This window comes from Gobius niger, assembly GCF_951799975.1.
Source record: "Gobius niger genome assembly, chromosome: 2".
In the NCBI taxonomy this organism is placed as follows: domain Eukaryota; kingdom Metazoa; phylum Chordata; class Actinopteri; order Gobiiformes; family Gobiidae; genus Gobius; species Gobius niger.
Genome location: NC_136853.1, coordinates 430,428 through 448,610, shown reverse-complemented (window position 1 = coordinate 448,610; position 18,183 = coordinate 430,428). Strand labels below are relative to the sequence as shown.

Genomic DNA, 18,183 nt, shown 5'->3' with positions numbered 1-18,183 from the left:
CACACCAATAGAATCATGAAGAAGCTAACAGGCTAACTGTGGGCTAGCGCCGCTTAAACAGTATTTACAGCCAGGTTTGAGTGAAAACAATGATCTCCATTGTGTAACTGGATGAACAATATCCCTCTGTGCCTTTGTCTTTTCTGTCAGTGTAGGATTTACTCTCACAGACAAACATGCTACACCTGCAGTGGCGCTTACGGCCTCTAGGGGCAGGAGTTACTTAGTTCTGCTTTAATAAACTCCTCCTGGGGCAGCAGTGACATAAGGCTCTGCATCATCTACGCTAGTTGTTAAAAGTACAACAGTAAAATGGCCGTGATAGCCGTCCCTGGGAGCAAACAAAGAATAATATGGATTAAAAATGAAGTTTCTGTTGGACAAACCAAATGTGGTGCACATTCACGTCATATGGTGGCCAATAATCTTGTAGTGAACTCACCAAAACAAAGACAAAGGGCGTCATTTATGGCCTTCAATGCTGCTTGCGGCTTTAATGATGATTATTTCTGTCTTTGTATTATTATCACAGGCCGTCTGTAGGTCTGAGGCTGTTACACATGGATTGTTTCCTGTAAAGGTTCATAAACACTGACTTCCTTTGGCTCCTCTGAGTTTCGTACTGACTTTCTCTAAACAAAGCGGAGTTTGGCCAAAGCCAAACACGCTGCAGAGAGCGAGCACGTGGAGCGGGGGCTCGTGCAGAGGCTTCCTCTCCAGCCGGAGCTCCTCTGCTCCTTCAGCTCCTCTGCTCCCGGAGAGCGGCGGGAGAGGGAGAAGCTCCTCCCGCCGCTCTCACCTCCTCCTCCTGCTGCTGCTGCTCACCCCGCGGCTCAAACCCGAGACCCCCCCGGGCCCCCCCCCCCCGGCCCCGCGCACAGGCACGGACACGGCCCAGCATCTGCCCCAGACACGATCTGTGCGCGGGTCGGCGTGCTGACGTCACGCTCTCAGGAACCCCGTGGTTTTGTGTTTGAGTGGGTTAAAGCTGCAGAGCGCAGCCCTGCACATTCACGACCGCACATCACTTCAACCAGGGCGGACTGGGACCAGGGCCGGACTGGGACCAGGGGCGGACTGGGACCAGGGCCGGACTGGGACCAGGGCGGACTGGGACCAGGGCGGACTGGGACCAGGGCGGACTGGGACCAGGGGCGGACTGGGACCAGGGGCGGACTGGGACCAGGGGCGGACTGGGACCAGGGGCGGACTGGGACTGAAACCAGCCTGGACTCTGACCCAGGGCCCAAACGTGACTGTGACTTCCACATATTTAAACAGTTCTTTATTACATTATTGCTGCTTTTTTGTCACTTTTTCTACGCTTTATTAATTTTTTGTCGTTTTTTAAACATATTTGTATATATATTTGCATCATCAGCAGAAAGAGCGGGAAAGGCGGTCGTAGAAACAAAATCATTCATATAAATAATAAATAATAAATAATAACGGTCCCAAAACTGACCCTTGTGGTGCACCATACTCCACGGAACTCCTTTTAGATTCATGTTTTTTATACTGGGCTTTACCCAAATCTAAAAGCTTCTCGACTGGAGAGCAACAATGTAACATTTTGTTGTTTTTTTAAATATTTTTTTCTATCATTTTTTGTTGTGTTTTCCTCATGTTTTCATCCTCTTTTTCTCGTTATTTTGATGCTTTTCTTTGTATCTGTTAGATTTGGGTAAAGCTGTGTTGAGGCGGGCCGGTGCCCTCTCTGCTCCTCCAGAGTGTGGCCCCTCTGCTCCTCCAGAGTGTGGCCCCTCTCTGCTCCTCCAGAGTGTGGCCCCTCTGCTCCTCCAGAGTGTGGCCCCTCTCTGCTCCTCCAGAGTGTGGCCCCTCTGCTCCTCCAGAGTGTGGCCCCTCTGCTCCTCCAGAGTGTGGCCCCTCTCTGCTCCTCCAGAGTGTGGCCCCTCTGCTCCTCCAGAGTGTGGCCCCTCTCTGCTCCTCCAGAGTGTGGCCCCTCTGCTCCTCCAGAGTGTGGCCCCTCTCTGCTCCTCCAGAGTGTGGCCCCTCTGCTCCTCCAGAGTGTGGCCCCTCTGCTCCTCCAGAGTGTGGCCCCTCTGCTCCTCCAGAGTGTGGCCCCTCTGCTCCTCCAGAGTGTGGCCCCTCTCTGCTCCTCCAGAGTGTGGCCCCTCTGCTCCTCCAGAGTGTGGCCCCTCTCTGCTCCTCCAGAGTGTGGCCCCTCTGCTCCTCCAGAGTGTGGCCCCTCTGCTCCTCCAGAGTGTGGCCCCTCTCTGCTCCTCCAGAGTGTGGCCCCTCTCTGCTCCTCCAGAGTGTGGCCCCTCTGCTCCTCCAGAGTGTGGCCCCTCTGCTCCTCCAGAGTGTGGCCCCTCTGCTCCTCCAGAGTGTGGCCCCTCTCTGCTGCTCCAGAGTGTGGCCCCTCTGCTCCTCCAGAGTGTGGCCCCTCTGCTCCTCCAGAGTGTGGCCCCTCTCTGCTCCTCCAGAGTGTGGCCCCTCTCTGCTCCTCCAGAGTGTGGCCCCTCTGCTCCTCCAGAGTGTGGCCCCTCTGCTCCTCCAGAGTGTGGCCCCTCTGCTCCTCCAGAGTGTGGCCCCTCTCTGCTCCTCCAGAGTGTGGCCCCTCTGCTCCTCCAGAGTGTGGCCCCTCTCTGCTCCTCCAGAGTGTGGCCCCTCTGCTCCTCCAGAGTGTGGCCCCTCTGCTCCTCCAGAGTGTGGCCCCTCTGCTCCTCCAGAGTGTGGCCCCTCTGCTCCTCCAGAGTGTGGCCCCTCTGCTCCTCCAGAGTGTGGCCCCTGGTCACGTGTCTGGCTCTGAGCTCAGAGCTGATCTTCCAGGCAGCAGATGGCGCTGTCTGGAAACACGCGGGCCCTGAGGGCGCAGCGGCCCTGTACGCGCGGCTGCTCCGGGCTGCAGACTGCGCACGTGATTGTGTTGTGTTTCCTCGCGCACGCACGCACGGGACGCCGCGGAGAAGAAGAGAAAGAACTTCATCCCCAAAGCCCAGACTCTCTCCCCCAGAGGGACCAGGTGAACATGCCCCAGATCCCGAGCAAAGGCTCCTACGACGGGCCCGAGTCCATGGAGGGCGCGGAGGGAAGCGGGGACACGGCGGCGCACAAGCCCGAGGACCAGGCTCCGGAGCCGGGCGCGGAGCAGAGCGCACGGCCCGCGCAGGAGGAAGAGGAGCGAGAGCGCGAGGAGGAGGGAGACCTGTCCGAACCAGAGAAGAGCCCGGTCCAGGGCAGCCTGGCCCAGAGCAGCGACTGCCCCCCAGAGGGGTCCCGGGTCCCGCTGGATCCAGAACAAAGGCCGGGGGGAGCGGAGGAGGAGGAGGACGACGAGGAGGAGGAGGAGGAGGAGGAGGAGGAGCGCACAAAGGCCGGGGGGAGCAGCGGCGTGGTCCCGGGACAGCGCGGACACAGGTCAGTCCGAGACTCATAGTAAAGAAACTATACAGACTAAAGGGACTAAACTACAGGTTTAACCAGCACAGACACAGGTCAGTCCGAGACTCATAGTAAAGAAACTAAACAGACTAAAGGGACTAAACTACAGGTCAGTCAGAGGATAGACTCAGACTAAACAGACTAAACAGACTAAAGGGACTAAAGAAACTAAAGAGACTAAACTAAAGGTTTAACCAGCGCGGACACAGGTCAGTCCGAGACTCATAGTAAAGAAACTATACAGACTAAAGGGACTAAAGAGACTAAACTATAGGTTCAACCAGCACAGACACAGGTCAGTCCGAGGATAGACTCATACTAAAGAAACTTTACAGACTAAACAGACTAAACAGACTATAGAGACTAAACTACAGGCCAAACCAGCGCGGACACAGGTCAGTCCGAGACTCATACTAAAGAAACTAAACAGACTAAAGGGACTAAACTACAGGCCAAACCAGGTCAGTCCGAGACACTAACTAAAGAAACTAAAGAAACTAAAGAAACTAAAGAGACTATAGAGACTAAACGAAAGGTTAAACCAGCACAGACACAGGTCAGAGAGAGACACTAACTAAAGACACTAAAGAAACTATACAGACTAAAGGGACTAAACTATAGGTTAACCCAGCACAGGGGCGACAGTGGCACAGATGGTAGAGAGGGTCGTCTCATGATCGGAAGGTCGAGGGTTCGAATCCCACCCCCTGAAAGTGCACATTGTTGTCGTGTCCTTGGGCAAGACACTTCACCCACATTGCCCCCAGTGTCTGCGACCCCAGTGTCTGCGTACACTGGTGTATGAATGGGTGAGTGGATCCTGCTGTAAAGCGCTTTGAGTGTCTAATGTAGGTGGAAAAGCGCTTTATAAGTTGAGACCATTTACCATTAACCACAGACACAGGTCAGTGAGAGAGAGTTGTCACAAACGTCCTCAGTCAGTAGTAAAAGTCCTGGTCGGGTCGGGTCATGTGGGATGGGTTCTGTGCACCTACACGACCCGGGACAGTCCCCAGGTGGAAGAGACTCCTCCTGTCCTCCTGTTAGTCCTGCAGTCCCCAGGTGGAAGAGACTCCTCCTGTCCTCCTGTTAGTCCTGCAGTCCAGTCCCCAGGTGGAAGATACTCCTCCTGTCCTCCTGTTTGTCCTGCAGTCCAGTCCCCAGGTGGAAGATACTCCTCCTGTCCTCCTGTTTGTCCTGCAGTCCAGTCCCCAGGTGGAAGAGACTCCTCCTGTCCTGCAGTCCAGTCCCCAGGTGGAAGATACTCCTCCTGTCCTCCTGTTTGTCCTGCAGTCCAGTCCCCAGGTGGAAGAGACTCCTCCTGTCCTCCTGTTAGTCCTGCAGTCCAGTCCCCAGGTGGAAGATACTCCTCCTGTCCTCCTGTTTGTCCTGCAGTCCAGTCCCCAGGTGGAAGATACTCCTCCTGTCCTCCTGTTTGTCCTGCAGTCCAGTCCCCAGGTGGAAGAGACTCCTCCTGTCCTCCTGTTAGTCCTGCAGTCCAGTCCCCAGGTGGAAGATACTCCTCCTGTTAGTCCTGTTAGTCCTGCAGTCCAGTCCACAGGTGGAAGAGACTCCTCCTGTCCTCCTGTTAGTCCTGCAGTCCAGTCCCCAGGTGGAAGATACTCCTCCTGTCCTCCTGTTAGTCCTGCAGTCCAGTCCCCAGGTGGAAGATACTCCTCCTGTCCTCCTGTTAGTCCTGCAGTCCAGTCCCCAGGTGGAAGAGACTCCTCCTGTCCTCCTGTTAGTCCTGCAGTCCAGTCCCCAGGTGGAAGAGACTCCTCCTGTCCTCCTGTTAGTCCTGCAGTCCCCAGGTGGAAGAGACTCCTCCTGTCCTCCTGTTAGTCCTGCAGTCCCCAGGTGGAAGAGACTCCTCCTGTCCTCCTGTTTGTCCTGCAGTCCCCAGGTGGAAGAGACTCCTCCTGTCCTCCTGTTTGTCCTGCAGTCCCCAGGTGGAAGAGACTCCTCCTGTCCTCCTGTTAGTCCTGCAGTCCAGTCCCCAGGTGGAAGAGACTCCTCCTGTTAGTCCTGCAGTCCCCAGGTGGAAGAGACTCCTCCTGTCCTCCTGTTAGTCCTGCAGTCCAGTCCCCAGGTGGAAGAGACTCCTCCTGTCCTCCTGTTAGTCCTGCAGTCCAGTCCCCAGGTGGAAGAGACTCCTCCTGTCCTCCTGTTAGTCCTGCAGTCCAGTCCCCAGGTGGAAGAGACTCCTCCTGTCCTCCTGTTAGTCCTGCAGTCCAGTCCACAGGTGGAAGATACTCCTCCTGTCCTCCTGTTAGTCCTGCAGTCCAGTCCCCAGGTGGAAGAGACTCCTCCTGTTAGTCCTGTTAGTCCTGCAGTCCAGTCCCCAGGTGGAAGATACTCCTCCTGTCCTCCTGTTAGTCCTGCAGTCCCCAGGTGGAAGAGACTCCTCCTGTCCTCCTGTTAGTCCTGCAGTCCCCAGGTGGAAGAGACTCCTCCTGTCCTCCTGTTAGTCCTGCAGTCCCCAGGTGGAAGAGACTCCTCCTGTCCTCCTGTTAGTCCTGCAGTCCAGTCCCCAGGTGGAAGAGACTCCTCCTGTCCTCCTGTTAGTCCTGCAGTCCAGTCCCCAGGTGGAAGAGACTCCTCCTGTCCTCCTGTTAGTCCTGCAGTCCAGTCCCCAGGTGGAAGATACTCCTCCTGTTTGTCCTGCAGTCCAGTCCCCAGGTGGAAGAGCCTGAAGTTATCGACCCTCTTCTTACTGAGTTTCCGCAGAAATGGAGCCTTTTCCAAAAGCAAAATAAATATATAGTTTGTATTTTAGGTCTGGGACAAAATGTTCGATCGAATCTGGATCACAATACTTGTGTTTGAGGGTTTTTATCCTGCAGTTCCACAGCACTTTGTTACTTCAGTGTTCATGTACTTTTCAATCCTAACACTTCAGTAAGTTTTGGACACAGGACTGAAAGATCAACAATAAACAAGTGACAAAGACATGACTGAAAAGTGACAAGTCTTGAAAAACGTGACAAAAATGTAAGTCAGTAAGTAAAGTAAGTAAGTAAGTAAATATAAGTAAGTAAGTAAATATAAGTAAGTAAGTAAATAAGTAAATAAGTTGTGTTTCTATAGCGTCTTTCACAGACCAGGGTCACAAAGCGCATATAAAAACTTACAGTAAAGACGACACACATAAAGTCCCCTTACATACTGTCAGGGATGTACACCATACACAAGGTTATAGTAAAGAGGTCAAAGTAAATACTTCACAGTTACTGCATTGTGACGCGTATGGGACCGTCCCAGTCTAGTCTAATCTAAGTTTAAATAGAGGCGACCATGCTTCCCTGCAGCTTCTTCTACCTCCTCACATTTCCACTTATTCATGGCCGTTTTGTTAGGTTTTTGTTCTTGTTTTTTTCCAAGAAGCGTTCAGGATTTGGGTAAAGCCGAAGTGGACTCTGTTTGGGATCAGTCAAGTGTCCTGAATCTGAACGTTTCCCCCTGTGCGTTCACAGCGTCCGGTCGGGGGCGGAGCAGAAGAGGGCCGTCCCCCCCCCGGCTCCTCCCCTCAGCTACACCTGCTGCTGGGACCTGTGCCAGATGCAGTGCCCGTCCAGCCCCGACCTGGCAGAGCACCTGAGGGAGAGGCACGTGGACGCCCAGACCGGAGGGGTGAGAGAACACCACACACACACACACACACACACACACACACACACACACACACACACACACACACACACACACACACACACACACACACACAATGTTGTACTTCTATCTTAGTGAGGACGCCCAGACCGGCCGGAGGGGTGAGAGAACACACCACACACACACACAATGTTGTACTTCTATCTTAGTGAGGACGCCCAGAGACATAATGTTACCCAGACCCCAACTCAAACCCAAGTCTAACCCTAACTCAAACCCAAGTCTAACCCTAACTCAAACCCAAGTCTAACCCAGACCCTAAAACTACCGAAAACCACACTTTGACCCTCAAACAGTCCTTCAAATAAGTGAGAACCACCCGAAATGTCCTCACTTTGTTGGTTAAAAACTCACACTGGTCCTCACAATGTTATAAGTGTAAGAACACACACACACACACACCTGTTCATGTGCGATGTCAAGGAACGTGGCCTGTATTCTAATGTATCGATAATATTAAAATACAATTTTGCACAAAGAAAATCTGAAAATGAGAAAAATTTAGGGAAAAAATAAGTAAAACATTGGGAAGATTTGAGAAAAATGGGGCAAACATTTGGCTTTTTTTATGGGGGAGAGAATAGGGAGAAATTGTGGTAAAAAAAAAAAAAAAACCTGCAAAATTAACACAAAAAAACGTTTTGGTTTTTTTACAATTTATTTTTTACACATTTGTAAAAATCATAAATCGTAAAATGTGTAAAAAACTATAAAAAAAAAAAAAAAAGAAATTGGTCAAAAATTAGGAAAAAATGGGGAACAAACTGTAAAAAATATTAGTAATAAAAATGAGGGGGAAAGTTTGTAACAATGAGAAGAATTGGGGTGAAAATAATTTATTTGAGCTTCTGGTGGGAAATAGTTGTATTATATTAGTAATAGAAATGAGCAAAAAAAAACAAAAACACGGCAAACACTGGGCTTTTTCTTTTTTTAATACGAGGGACTTTTTTTGCCCCTAAAATAATAATAATCTTATTTGAGCTGAAACAAAGTCACTTCCTTTACCCCCCCGTCCCTGGACCGACAGCGTCAAAACTCACATCTACAGGTTTCTTTTCGGTTTCTGCTTCCATTCTGTCCTTCACCAAACCCACTTTATGAGGCTGCAGGAGAGGAGAAACAGTGCCCTCTGCTGGCCCAAAGTGCAACTGCATCGCTCCATTCAGTTTGTGTTTCTGTCTATAGTTCTGACCCGTGTCCTCCTGGTTCCTCCTCAGGTGTTTGTCTATAGTTCTGACCCGTGTCCTCCTGGTTCCTCCTCAGGTGTTTGTCTGTAGTTCTGACCCGTGTCCTCCTGGTTCCTCCTCAGGTGTTTGTCTATAGTTCTGACTCGTGTCCTCCTGGTTCCTCCTCAGGTGTTTGTCTATAGTTCTGACCCGTGTCCTCCTGGTTCCTCCTCAGGTGTTTGTCTGTAGTTCTGACCCGTGTCCTCCTGGTTCCTCCTCAGGTGTTTGTCTGTAGTTCTGACTCGTGTCCTCCTGGTTCCTCCTCAGGTGTTTGTCTATAGTTCTGACTCGTGTCCTCCTGGTTCCTCCTCAGGTGTTTGTCTATAGTTCTGACTCGTGTCCTCCTGGTTCCTCCTCAGGTGTTTGTCTATAGTTCTGACCCGTGTCCTCCTGGTTCCTCCTCAGGTGTTTGTCTATAGTTCTGACCCGTGTCCTCTTGGTTCCTCCTCAGGTGTTTGTCTATAGTTCTGACCCGTGTCCTCCTGGTTCCTCCTCAGGTGTTTGTCTGTAGTTCTGACCCGTGTCCTCCTGGTTCCTCCTCAGGTGTTTGTGTTTCTTCTGACCCGTGTCCTCCTGGTTCCTCCTCAGGTGTTTGTCTGTAGTTCTGACCCGTGTCCTCCTGGTTCCTCCTCAGGTGTTTGTCTATAGTTCTGACCCGTGTCCTCCTGGTTCCTCCTCAGGTGTTTGTCTGTAGTTCTGACCCGTGTCCTCCTGGTTCCTCCTCAGGTGTTTGTCTGTAGTTCTGACCCGTGTCCTCCTGGTTCCTCCTCAGGTGTTTGTCTATAGTTCTGACCCGTGTCCTCCTGGTTCCTCCTCAGGTGTTTGTGTTTCTTCTGACCCGTGTCCTCCTGGTTCCTCCTCAGGTGTTTGTCTATAGTTCTGACTCGTGTCCTCCTGGTTCCTCCTCAGGTGTTTGTCTATAGTTCTGACCCGTGTCCTCCTGGTTCCTCCTCAGGTGTTTGTCTATAGTTCTGACCCGTGTCCTCCTGGTTCCTCCTCAGGTGTTTGTGTTTCTTCTGACCCGTGTCCTCCTGGTTCCTCCTCAGGTGTTTGTCTATAGTTCTGACCCGTGTCCTCCTGGTTCCTCCTCAGGTGTTTGTCTATAGTTCTGACCCGTGTCCTCCTGGTTCCTCCTCAGGTGTTTGTCTGTAGTTCTGACCCGTGTCCTCCTGGTTCCTCCTCAGGTGTTTGTCTGTAGTTCTGACCCGTGTCCTCCTGGTTCCTCCTCAGGTGTTTGTCTATAGTTCTGACTCGTGTCCTCCTGGTTCCTCCTCAGGTGTTTGTCTATAGTTCTGACCCGTGTCCTCCTGGTTCCTCCTCAGGTGTTTGTCTATAGTTCTGACTCGTGTCCTCCTGGTTCCTCCTCAGGTGTTTGTCTATAGTTCTGACCCGTGTCCTCCTGGTTCCTCCTCAGGTGTTTGTCTATAGTTCTGACTCGTGTCCTCCTGGTTCCTCCTCAGGTGTTTGTCTATAGTTCTGACCCGTGTCCTCCTGGTTCCTCCTCAGGTGTTTGTGTTTCTTCTGACCCGTGTCCTCCTGGTTCCTCCTCAGGTGTTTGTCTATAGTTCTGACCCGTGTCCTCCTGGTTCCTCCTCAGGTGTTTGTCTATAGTTCTGACCCGTGTCCTCCTGGTTCCTCCTCAGGTGTTTGTCTATAGTTCTGACCCGTGTCCTCCTGGTTCCTCCTCAGGTGTTTGTCTATAGTTCTGACCCGTGTCCTCCTGGTTCCTCCTCAGGTGTTTGTGTTTCTTCTGACCCGTGTCCTCCTGGTTCCTCCTCAGGTGTTTGTCTATAGTTCTGACCCGTGTCCTCCTGGTTCCTCCTCAGGTGTTTGTCTATAGTTCTGACCCGTGTCCTCCTGGTTCCTCCTCAGGTGTTTGTCTATAGTTCTGACCCGTGTCCTCCTGGTTCCTCCTCAGGTGTTTGTCTATAGTTCTGACCCGTGTCCTCCTGGTTCCTCCTCAGGTGTTTGTCTGTAGTTCTGACCCGTGTCCTCCTGGTTCCTCCTCAGGTGTTTGTGTTTCTTCTGACCCGTGTCCTCCTGGTTCCTCCTCAGGTGTTCGTGTGTCTGTGGAAAGGCTGTAAGGTCTACAACACTCCGTCCACCAGTCAGAGTTGGCTGCAGAGGCACATGCTGAGCCACAGTGGAGACAAACCCTTCAAGGTGAGACTAAGACCAGGTCAAGTAGTAACTTATGGTGACGAACTGCTTCCGGTTTGACCCTTTCACAATAAGAGCCACTTTACTCGCTGACCCTTTCACAATAAGAGTCACATCACAGCAACGTTTTATTGTGTTTTTAGTGTTAAGCCTTAGTTTGCAGTAGTTTTTGTTTTCTTTATTACCACAAAGTAGAATAAAATAGTATATTCTTTCAATCCTTTTCTTCTTCATTATGTAATTGAAGATATTTTAGTTACTATAAAAAAAACCTGATGAAATCGATATGGGGAGTTTATCATTAAAAAATCGTGATATTCTATTTTTGACAAATATTATTCACGTTTTGATGCTGTTAAAAGAAATGAGGGGTACAATTTAGAAAAAGTGGAAAACATTTGAAAATATATGGAAAAATGTACAAAAACAAGTGGAAAAATTGGGGCAAAAGTTTAATTTTGGGGAAAAAAACACTTAAAAAATGTCTAGGGGAAAATGGATGAAAGTTGGGGAATAATTGGGAAAAATATGGGAAATTTGAGGAAATAAATTTGAGAAAACTGGTTAAACATTAAAAAAAGCTTTTTCTGCCATTTTGCATTATGAATCTGTTTTATGGTTCTATATGACACATACATTAGTATCGGTATCGAACAACCTTAGCCGTATCGTACCGGTATAAAAACACAAAAAGTATTGAAAACACAAAGTATAAATCTCAGTTGTTTCCTTTCTTCAGGTCGATAATTGTGAATAATCGTAAAATCACAATATTCTCTGTTATAATAACCCTGACTCAAACATATATTTGGATACTCTCTTCCAGGAGGTAAATGAAAAGTAATTTGAAAGCTAAGACCTGTCTTGTGTGTGCAGTGCCTGGTGGGAGGCTGCACCGCCACCTTCTCCTCTCAGGGGGGGCTGGCCCGACACGTGCCCACACACTTCACCCACAGCTCCAGCCGGGTGCCCGGGCACAGCCGGGGCAAAGACGAGTCTCCCTCTAAGGCCGGGCTGAAGAAGAGGAAGGCCCGCAGCCGCCAGCGCCGCTCTCTGCGTGAGTTCCTCTGTGTTCTTTACAAACGGGAGTTCTTCTTTACAACACGTGAGAGAGGGAGCAGGGAAATGAACGACCTCTGAACCCCCACCTGACCCGAGCTATCAGGTGTAAATGAGTGAATGTTTGTGACCTCTGAACCCCCACCTGACCCGAGCTATCAGGTGTGAATGAGTGAATGTTTGTGACCTCTGAACCCCCACCTGACCCGAGCTCGTCAGGCGTGAATGAGTGAATGTTTGTGACCTCTGAACCCCCACCTGACCCGAGCTCGTCAGGCGTGAATGAGTGAATGTTTGTGACCTCTGAACCCCCACCTGACCCGAGCTCGTCAGGCGTGAATGAGTGAATGTTTGTGACCTCTGAACCCCCACCTGACCCGAGCTCTCAGGTGTAAATGAGTGAATGTTTGTGACCTCTGAACCCCCACCTGACCCGAGCTATCAGGCGTGAATGAGTGAATGTTTGTGACCTCTGAACCCTCACCTGACCCGAGCTATCAGGTGTGAATGAGTGAATGTTAGTGTCTAAAAGCATCGTCTAAAAGCATCTCATGCTAATGTGGCTCATGCTGTAGAACCATCTCTGTAGAGCAAACATGGCTAAGGCTAACGTGGCAGATGCTAATGCGACCAATGCTAACACGGCCCACGCTAATGTGGCTCATGCTGTAAAACCATCTCTGTAGAGCAAACATGGCTAAGGCTAACGTGGCTAATGCGACCAATGCTAACACGGCCCACGCTAATGTGGCTAATGCTGTAAAACCATCTGTAGAGCAGTCATTTAGGGCTGAAACAACTAATCGATTAATCGACAACTATTCGATTACTAAAATAGTTGTTAACTATTTTAGTAATCGAATAATCGTTTTCTAGTGAACACAGACTAAAGTAGAGCAAAAATGACACGACAATTATGTATTTTGGATGAAAACCTACTTTGTTTTTAAAGTGAGGGTCTGCAGTGTTTTGTACATTGTAAATTTCATAAATATCTGTCATTGTCCCGTCCAATCAGAAGCAGAATTAGCACAAAGATCCTCCTACAAATGTTTACTTTAACCTTACTCCATCAGCATGTCCTCAAGCAGCGCCAGTTTAGCTTATGTGATAAAAAAAAATGAAAAAATACAATTTCCATGCACCTTTCACAGCCAAGCGATTAATCGATTTATGGTTGTTTAATCGTTAAAATAATCGGTAGATTAATCGATTACCAAAATAATCGTTAGTTGCAGCCCTACAGTCATTATATCACAATAAATAAATTGGCTAATCACAACATTATGCAAATTTACAGTGAAAGAAAATGTGATATTAGATCATTTTGAAAGTGTCAGTTCAGCATCAATTCTTTTATAAGTCACTTTTTAACATGATCTTTGTTGATCTCGACGACCTTTGCAATCACAGTTGGAAAAATGGGAAAGTTGATGTTACCAATGCTCTGTGATTGATATAAATATCAAGACACCACAGTAGTGTTTCCTTAACGTGGCAAAAGGAGTGAAACAGCGCCCCCACTTTGACGCTGGTGGCCAAAAAGTGTACTGCATCCATATTTACCTTTGAGAATGAATGGGAGAGAGTTAGTATTAACCAGATGCTGCGCAAAAGTAGGTCACCCTCTGGTGGGCAAACGGAATTGTTCTGCACTTTGGTTCCCCCTGCTCTAGAACATGATTATTGTGAGGAAAGACTTTCCTTTGCAGAGCTTCCTGTGCCTTCAGAGTGGAGTCAGACTCATGTCACACAGCAGTGCAGTGACATTGCAGTGACGTTACTCTTTATAGTACATAGAGAATATATATTCTTCTTCTTCTGTTCATGTGTTGTAACCAGATTTTGCCCAAAGTCCCCTCTCTGCCCACAGCGCGGCCTCACGACTTCTTCGACGCTCAGACCATGGACGCCATCCGCCACAGGGCCATCTGCCTGAACCTGGCCACCCACATCGAGAGCCTGGGCAGCGGGCACAGCGTGGTCTTCCACAGCACGGTACCACCTCATGTCTGTGGAATACGGCCCAGTAAGAGTGAATCCTCCTCCTCATGGTGCTCTTTGTTTGGCAGGTGATCGCCCGGAGGAGAGAGGACTCGGGGAAAGTCAAAGTCCTGCTGCACTGGAGCCCCGAGGACATGTGAGTCTCCTGTTATCTCCTGTTCAAATGTCCATGGGAGATCAGCTGTGTTTAGCAGAACACCAGTGGTGATAAACTGTAGGTGGGGCTGTTGCACACCGTGTTTTACTGTCAGAGATAATGAACTCATACCTGCTGCTGGTCAGACTAAAGAGAAGTCATTAACCACATGTTAACCACATGTTAACCACATGTTAACCACATATCAGCAAACACCCACAGAGGCGCCCCTCATTCAGACAAAGCTATCACAGCTCATATAAAATACATTATAACTTCCCCAACACCGCGTGCGAGTGAACGTGACCAATGAGCCTCTGAGTGACTTCAGTGATCCAGACCTTCCCATCAAAACCATGGAAACCATGCCCTGTTTTAGTTTGGTTCAGTGGGATGAATGATCGAGTGATGTTCTTGGTTCCATGACAATTATGTGTTCCTGTGTCCTGGTGTGGTTGTTGCCATGACGATGACGTGTCCTGTGTCCTGGTGTGGTTGTTGTCATGACGATGGCGTGTTCCTGTGTCCTGGTGTGGTTGTTGTCATGACGGTGGCGTGTTCCTGTGTCCTGGTGTGGTTGTTGTCATGACGGTGGCGTGTTCCTGTGTCCTGGTGTGGTTGTTGTCATGACGATGGCGTGTTCCTGTGTCCTGGTGTGGTTGTTGTCATGACGGTGGCGTGTTCCTGTGTCCTGGTGTGGTTGTTGTCATGACGATGGCGTGTTCCTGTGTCCTGGTGTGGTTGTTGTCATGACGATGGCGTGTTCCTGTGTCCTGGTGTGGTTGTTGTCATGACGATGGCGTGTCCTGGTGTTCCCTCAGTCTGCCGGACGTGTGGGTGAGCGAGGGCGAGCGGCTGCAGCAGAAAACCCGCGTGGTGCATCTGTCCAAACTGCCCACGGACACGGCCGTGCTGCTGGACCCAAACATCTACAGGTCAGAACACATCCAGCTTTACCCAAATCTAAAAGGTGAAAGCCTGTAGGCCAGAGTAACACCTCGCCTGAAAGCTGAGACCTACAAAACTCTTGATAAAGTGAAGAGATTTTTAATCTCAGAGTTTTAACCTTTTTTAACATGATTTTTGTTGTGTTTTCGTCCCGTTTTTCTTGTGCTATTGTGGCTTTTCAGGCATGTTTTTCTCCCGGCGCTGAGCGTTTCAGCAGCTGGTTTCTCCGGCTCCATCACCTCTTTCCATTCTTCTATTGTTTGTAGACGTGTTCTTTAATTTTCTTTGAGTTAGGCAATACACTGAGCAATTGTGCACACGGGAATTCTACTTTTGTGGCACTTTTTCTTTGGACTTATGCTACTTTCGGCACTTTTGGAGTCTGCGCCGGGGACCCCCCACAGCGGGACACGGGGTCCCATTGTCTACACGAGGGAGCAGCTGCTCGGCCTTAAGGTCTGCTTTCCTGCATGCAGAGAAACCGGTGACCCCCGTGGAGATACGCAGGAGCTGCAGAGGTGGACGTACGAAGCGGAGCCATCATCATCAGGGACGTGCGCTCCATCTCGCTCCATCTCGCTCCATCTCGAACAAGACTGAGGAGCTGACTGCACTAACCCGCCATCAGAGGCTTATCTGTGTGGACTCATGTGCTTCACGGAGACGTGGCTGAACGGGAATATCCGGACTCTGTGGTTTCCCTGGACGGATTTAAACTGGCGCGCGCAGACCGGTGTGTGGAGGGGAGCGGGAAGAAGAAAGGCGGGGGAGTAGCTGTGTTTGTGAATGAGAGATGGTGCCACCCCGGACACGCGCACGTGAAAGAACAGATATGCACCCGGGACCTGGAGATGATGGTCGTCAGCATGAGGCCTAGGTATCTACCGAGGGAGTTTTCACACATGGTGGTGTTGTGCTTGTATATCCCCCCCCCCCCCTCCCCCCGCAGCCTGTGAGCGCATCCACACCCCCGTGCCCTGCTGCTCATCACCGGGGACTTTAATCACGCCTCTCTTTCAGCCACTATCCCCACACTCAGTTTGCCTACAGACCCAACATCGGAGTGGAGGACGCTGTCATCTACCTGTGGGAGCGGGCGCTCACGCACCTGGAGCACGCCGGGAACGCTGTGAGGGTCTTGTTCTTTGACTTCTCCAGTGCCTTCAACACCATCAGGCCGGCGCTGCTGCGGGGGAAGCTGGAGGACGCGGGAGTGGATGAACATCTCACCGCATGGACCATCGACTACCTCACGGACCGACCACAGAGTGTGCGGCTGCGCAGCTGTGAGTCTGAGGTGGTCGTCTGCAGCACCGGGGCCCCTCAGGGCACCGTCCTCTCACCGTTTCTCTTCACCATCTACACATCGGACTTCACAGACGACACGGACAGCTGTCATCTCCAGAAGTTCTCCCACGACTCCGCCATCGTGGGCTGTGTGTCTAAGGGGAACGACCTGGAGAACCGGTCAGTCATCATGGACTTTGTGGACTGGTGTGAGCGCAACCACCTGTGCTTGAACATCAGTAAGACGAAGGAGATGGTGATCGACTTCACGAGGAAGCCACTACCGCACACACCGCTGAACATCCAGGGGGAGGACATTGAGGAGGTGGACAGTTTCAAGTACCTGGGTGTTCACCTCAACAATAAACTGGACTGGTCCCACAACACCAACGCCCTGTACAAGAAGGGCCAAAGTCGCCTCCACCTTCTGAGGAGACTGAGGTCCTTCTGAGGAGACTGAGGTCCTTCTGAGGAGACTGAGGTCCTTCTGAGGAGACTGAGGTCCTTCTGAGGAGACTGAGGTCCTTCAGAGGAGACTGAGGTCCTTCTGAGGAGACTGAGGCCCTTCTGAGGAGACTGAGGTCCTTCTGAGGAGACTGAGGTCCTTCTGAGGAGACTGAGGTCCTTCAGAGGAGACTGAGGTCCTTCAGAGGAGACTGAGGTCCTTCTGAGGAGACTGAGGTCCTTCTGAGGAGACTGAGCTCCTTCTGAGGAGACTGAGGTCCTTCTGAGGAGACTGAGGTCCTTCTGAGGAGACTGAGGTCCTTCAGAGTCAGGACTCTTTATGACTCTGTGGTGGCCTCTGCTCTCCACTACGCTGCCGTGTGCTGGGCCCCGGGCCGCACAGAGCGGGACAAGAACAGACTGAACAAGCTGGTCAGGAGGGCCAGCTCCGTCCTGGGGCCCCCTGGGGGACAGGAGGGTGTTAGCCAAGCTCACCTCCATCATGGACAACACCTCCCACGGGACTGTAGAAGAGCTGAGCAGCTCTCTCAGTGGCAGACTGAGACACCCTCAGGTCCTTCATCCCCACTGCTCAGACTGAACAACCAGACTGTAAAGTAACATGTGCAATAACCCTGTATTTACATCACTGACCGTCACTTTATCAACCTCTGCACTGATGTAAACCTGCACTGCGATAACATTCTTGTTTATCGTCTGTTTACTTCATTATATACTGTTTACATTGTACATAAGAAACCACTATTTTTCTATTTAATCGTTTTGTGTTTGTTTTCTGCTCCCCCTGAGTGTTTCTGTGACAAGTGAATGTCTCCATTGTGAGATCAATACAGGCTTATCTTATCTTATGTTTTGTCACTTTTTTGTTGCTTTAAATTCTCGTTTTTGTGACTATTTTAATGCTTTTTAAAGAAGCTTTTATATTTGGGTAAAGCCGAACTGAAGAAAATGTGCTTGATTAAAGTGGGGGGTAAAACGTGTCAAAATAACAAGGATGAAAACACAACAAAAATGTGACAAAAACAGAAAAGTCATGAATAAGCCATAAACGAGCCACAAAAACACGACAAACATGTGACGAAAACCCTGGAACTAAAAGTCCCCGTTGCTTCTGTGCCGGAGGGCCGGGTTTGGCCCCTGGGCCTGACGTTGCTCTCCAGGCTTTGAGCTGGTCACTAATCTCTGTTGTCCTTGTTGTTGCAGGATGTTCTTCTGATCCTCCAGTTGCCCTCGGTGGCGCCCCCTTGCTGCTGCTGCTGCTGCTGCGTCTGAAGCTGCTCTGATCTGTGAAACTGCTGTACATAATGACTCCTTAGTATATTTTTATATTTTTCTACTTTTTCACTCACACGGTTGTAGATAGTTATTTTGGATGTTAAAGTCATTAAAGTGGCTGACCTTTGACCCGAGTCTGTTGTTTTATTTGGTTTAAGGTCAGCACTTCCATCCCTGCACTTAATAGTAAGTCAAGAGGAACAGCCATCTTAGTTCATAAAAGTCTTCCATTTACAGTGTCTAAGACGGTGGCAGACTCCTCAGGGAGATTTATCATAGTAACAGGTCAATTATATGAAACTCCGGTTATTCTAGCTAATCTCTATGCGCCCAACTGGGATGATCATGCATTTTTTACACACTTTTTTTCTCAGATTCCTGATTCGCACCATCTTGTTCTAGCAGGAGATTTCAATTGTTGTTTTTCCACTTTGGACCGCAGTTCCACCAATCCTCTACCCTCATCCAAATCTGCACAGACGGTACAATTGTTTCTTCGTACATTTGGTGTTTGTGATGCCTGGCCTTTTTTACACCCTAGTTCTA

The 18,183-nt window shown here is 50.0% G+C and overlaps 1 protein-coding gene across 1 annotated transcript; it reads left to right on the top strand.

Annotated features, from left to right (window-relative positions):
- Window positions 1-2,800: 2,800 nt before the first annotated feature.
- Window positions 2,801-17,731, top strand: LOC306959958 (zinc finger protein aebp2-like; the record flags this gene model as incomplete). The annotated part of the gene is made up of 8 exons (XM_079552216.1): window positions 2,801-3,381; window positions 6,879-7,035; window positions 10,359-10,466; window positions 11,340-11,520; window positions 13,396-13,520; window positions 13,595-13,662; window positions 14,484-14,597; window positions 17,566-17,731. 8 exons carry the CDS (start codon window positions 2,801-2,803, stop codon window positions 17,576-17,578), a joined length of 1,347 nt encoding a protein of 448 aa, XP_079408342.1. The 3' UTR covers window positions 17,579-17,731.
- Window positions 17,732-18,183: the final 452 nt, after the last annotated feature.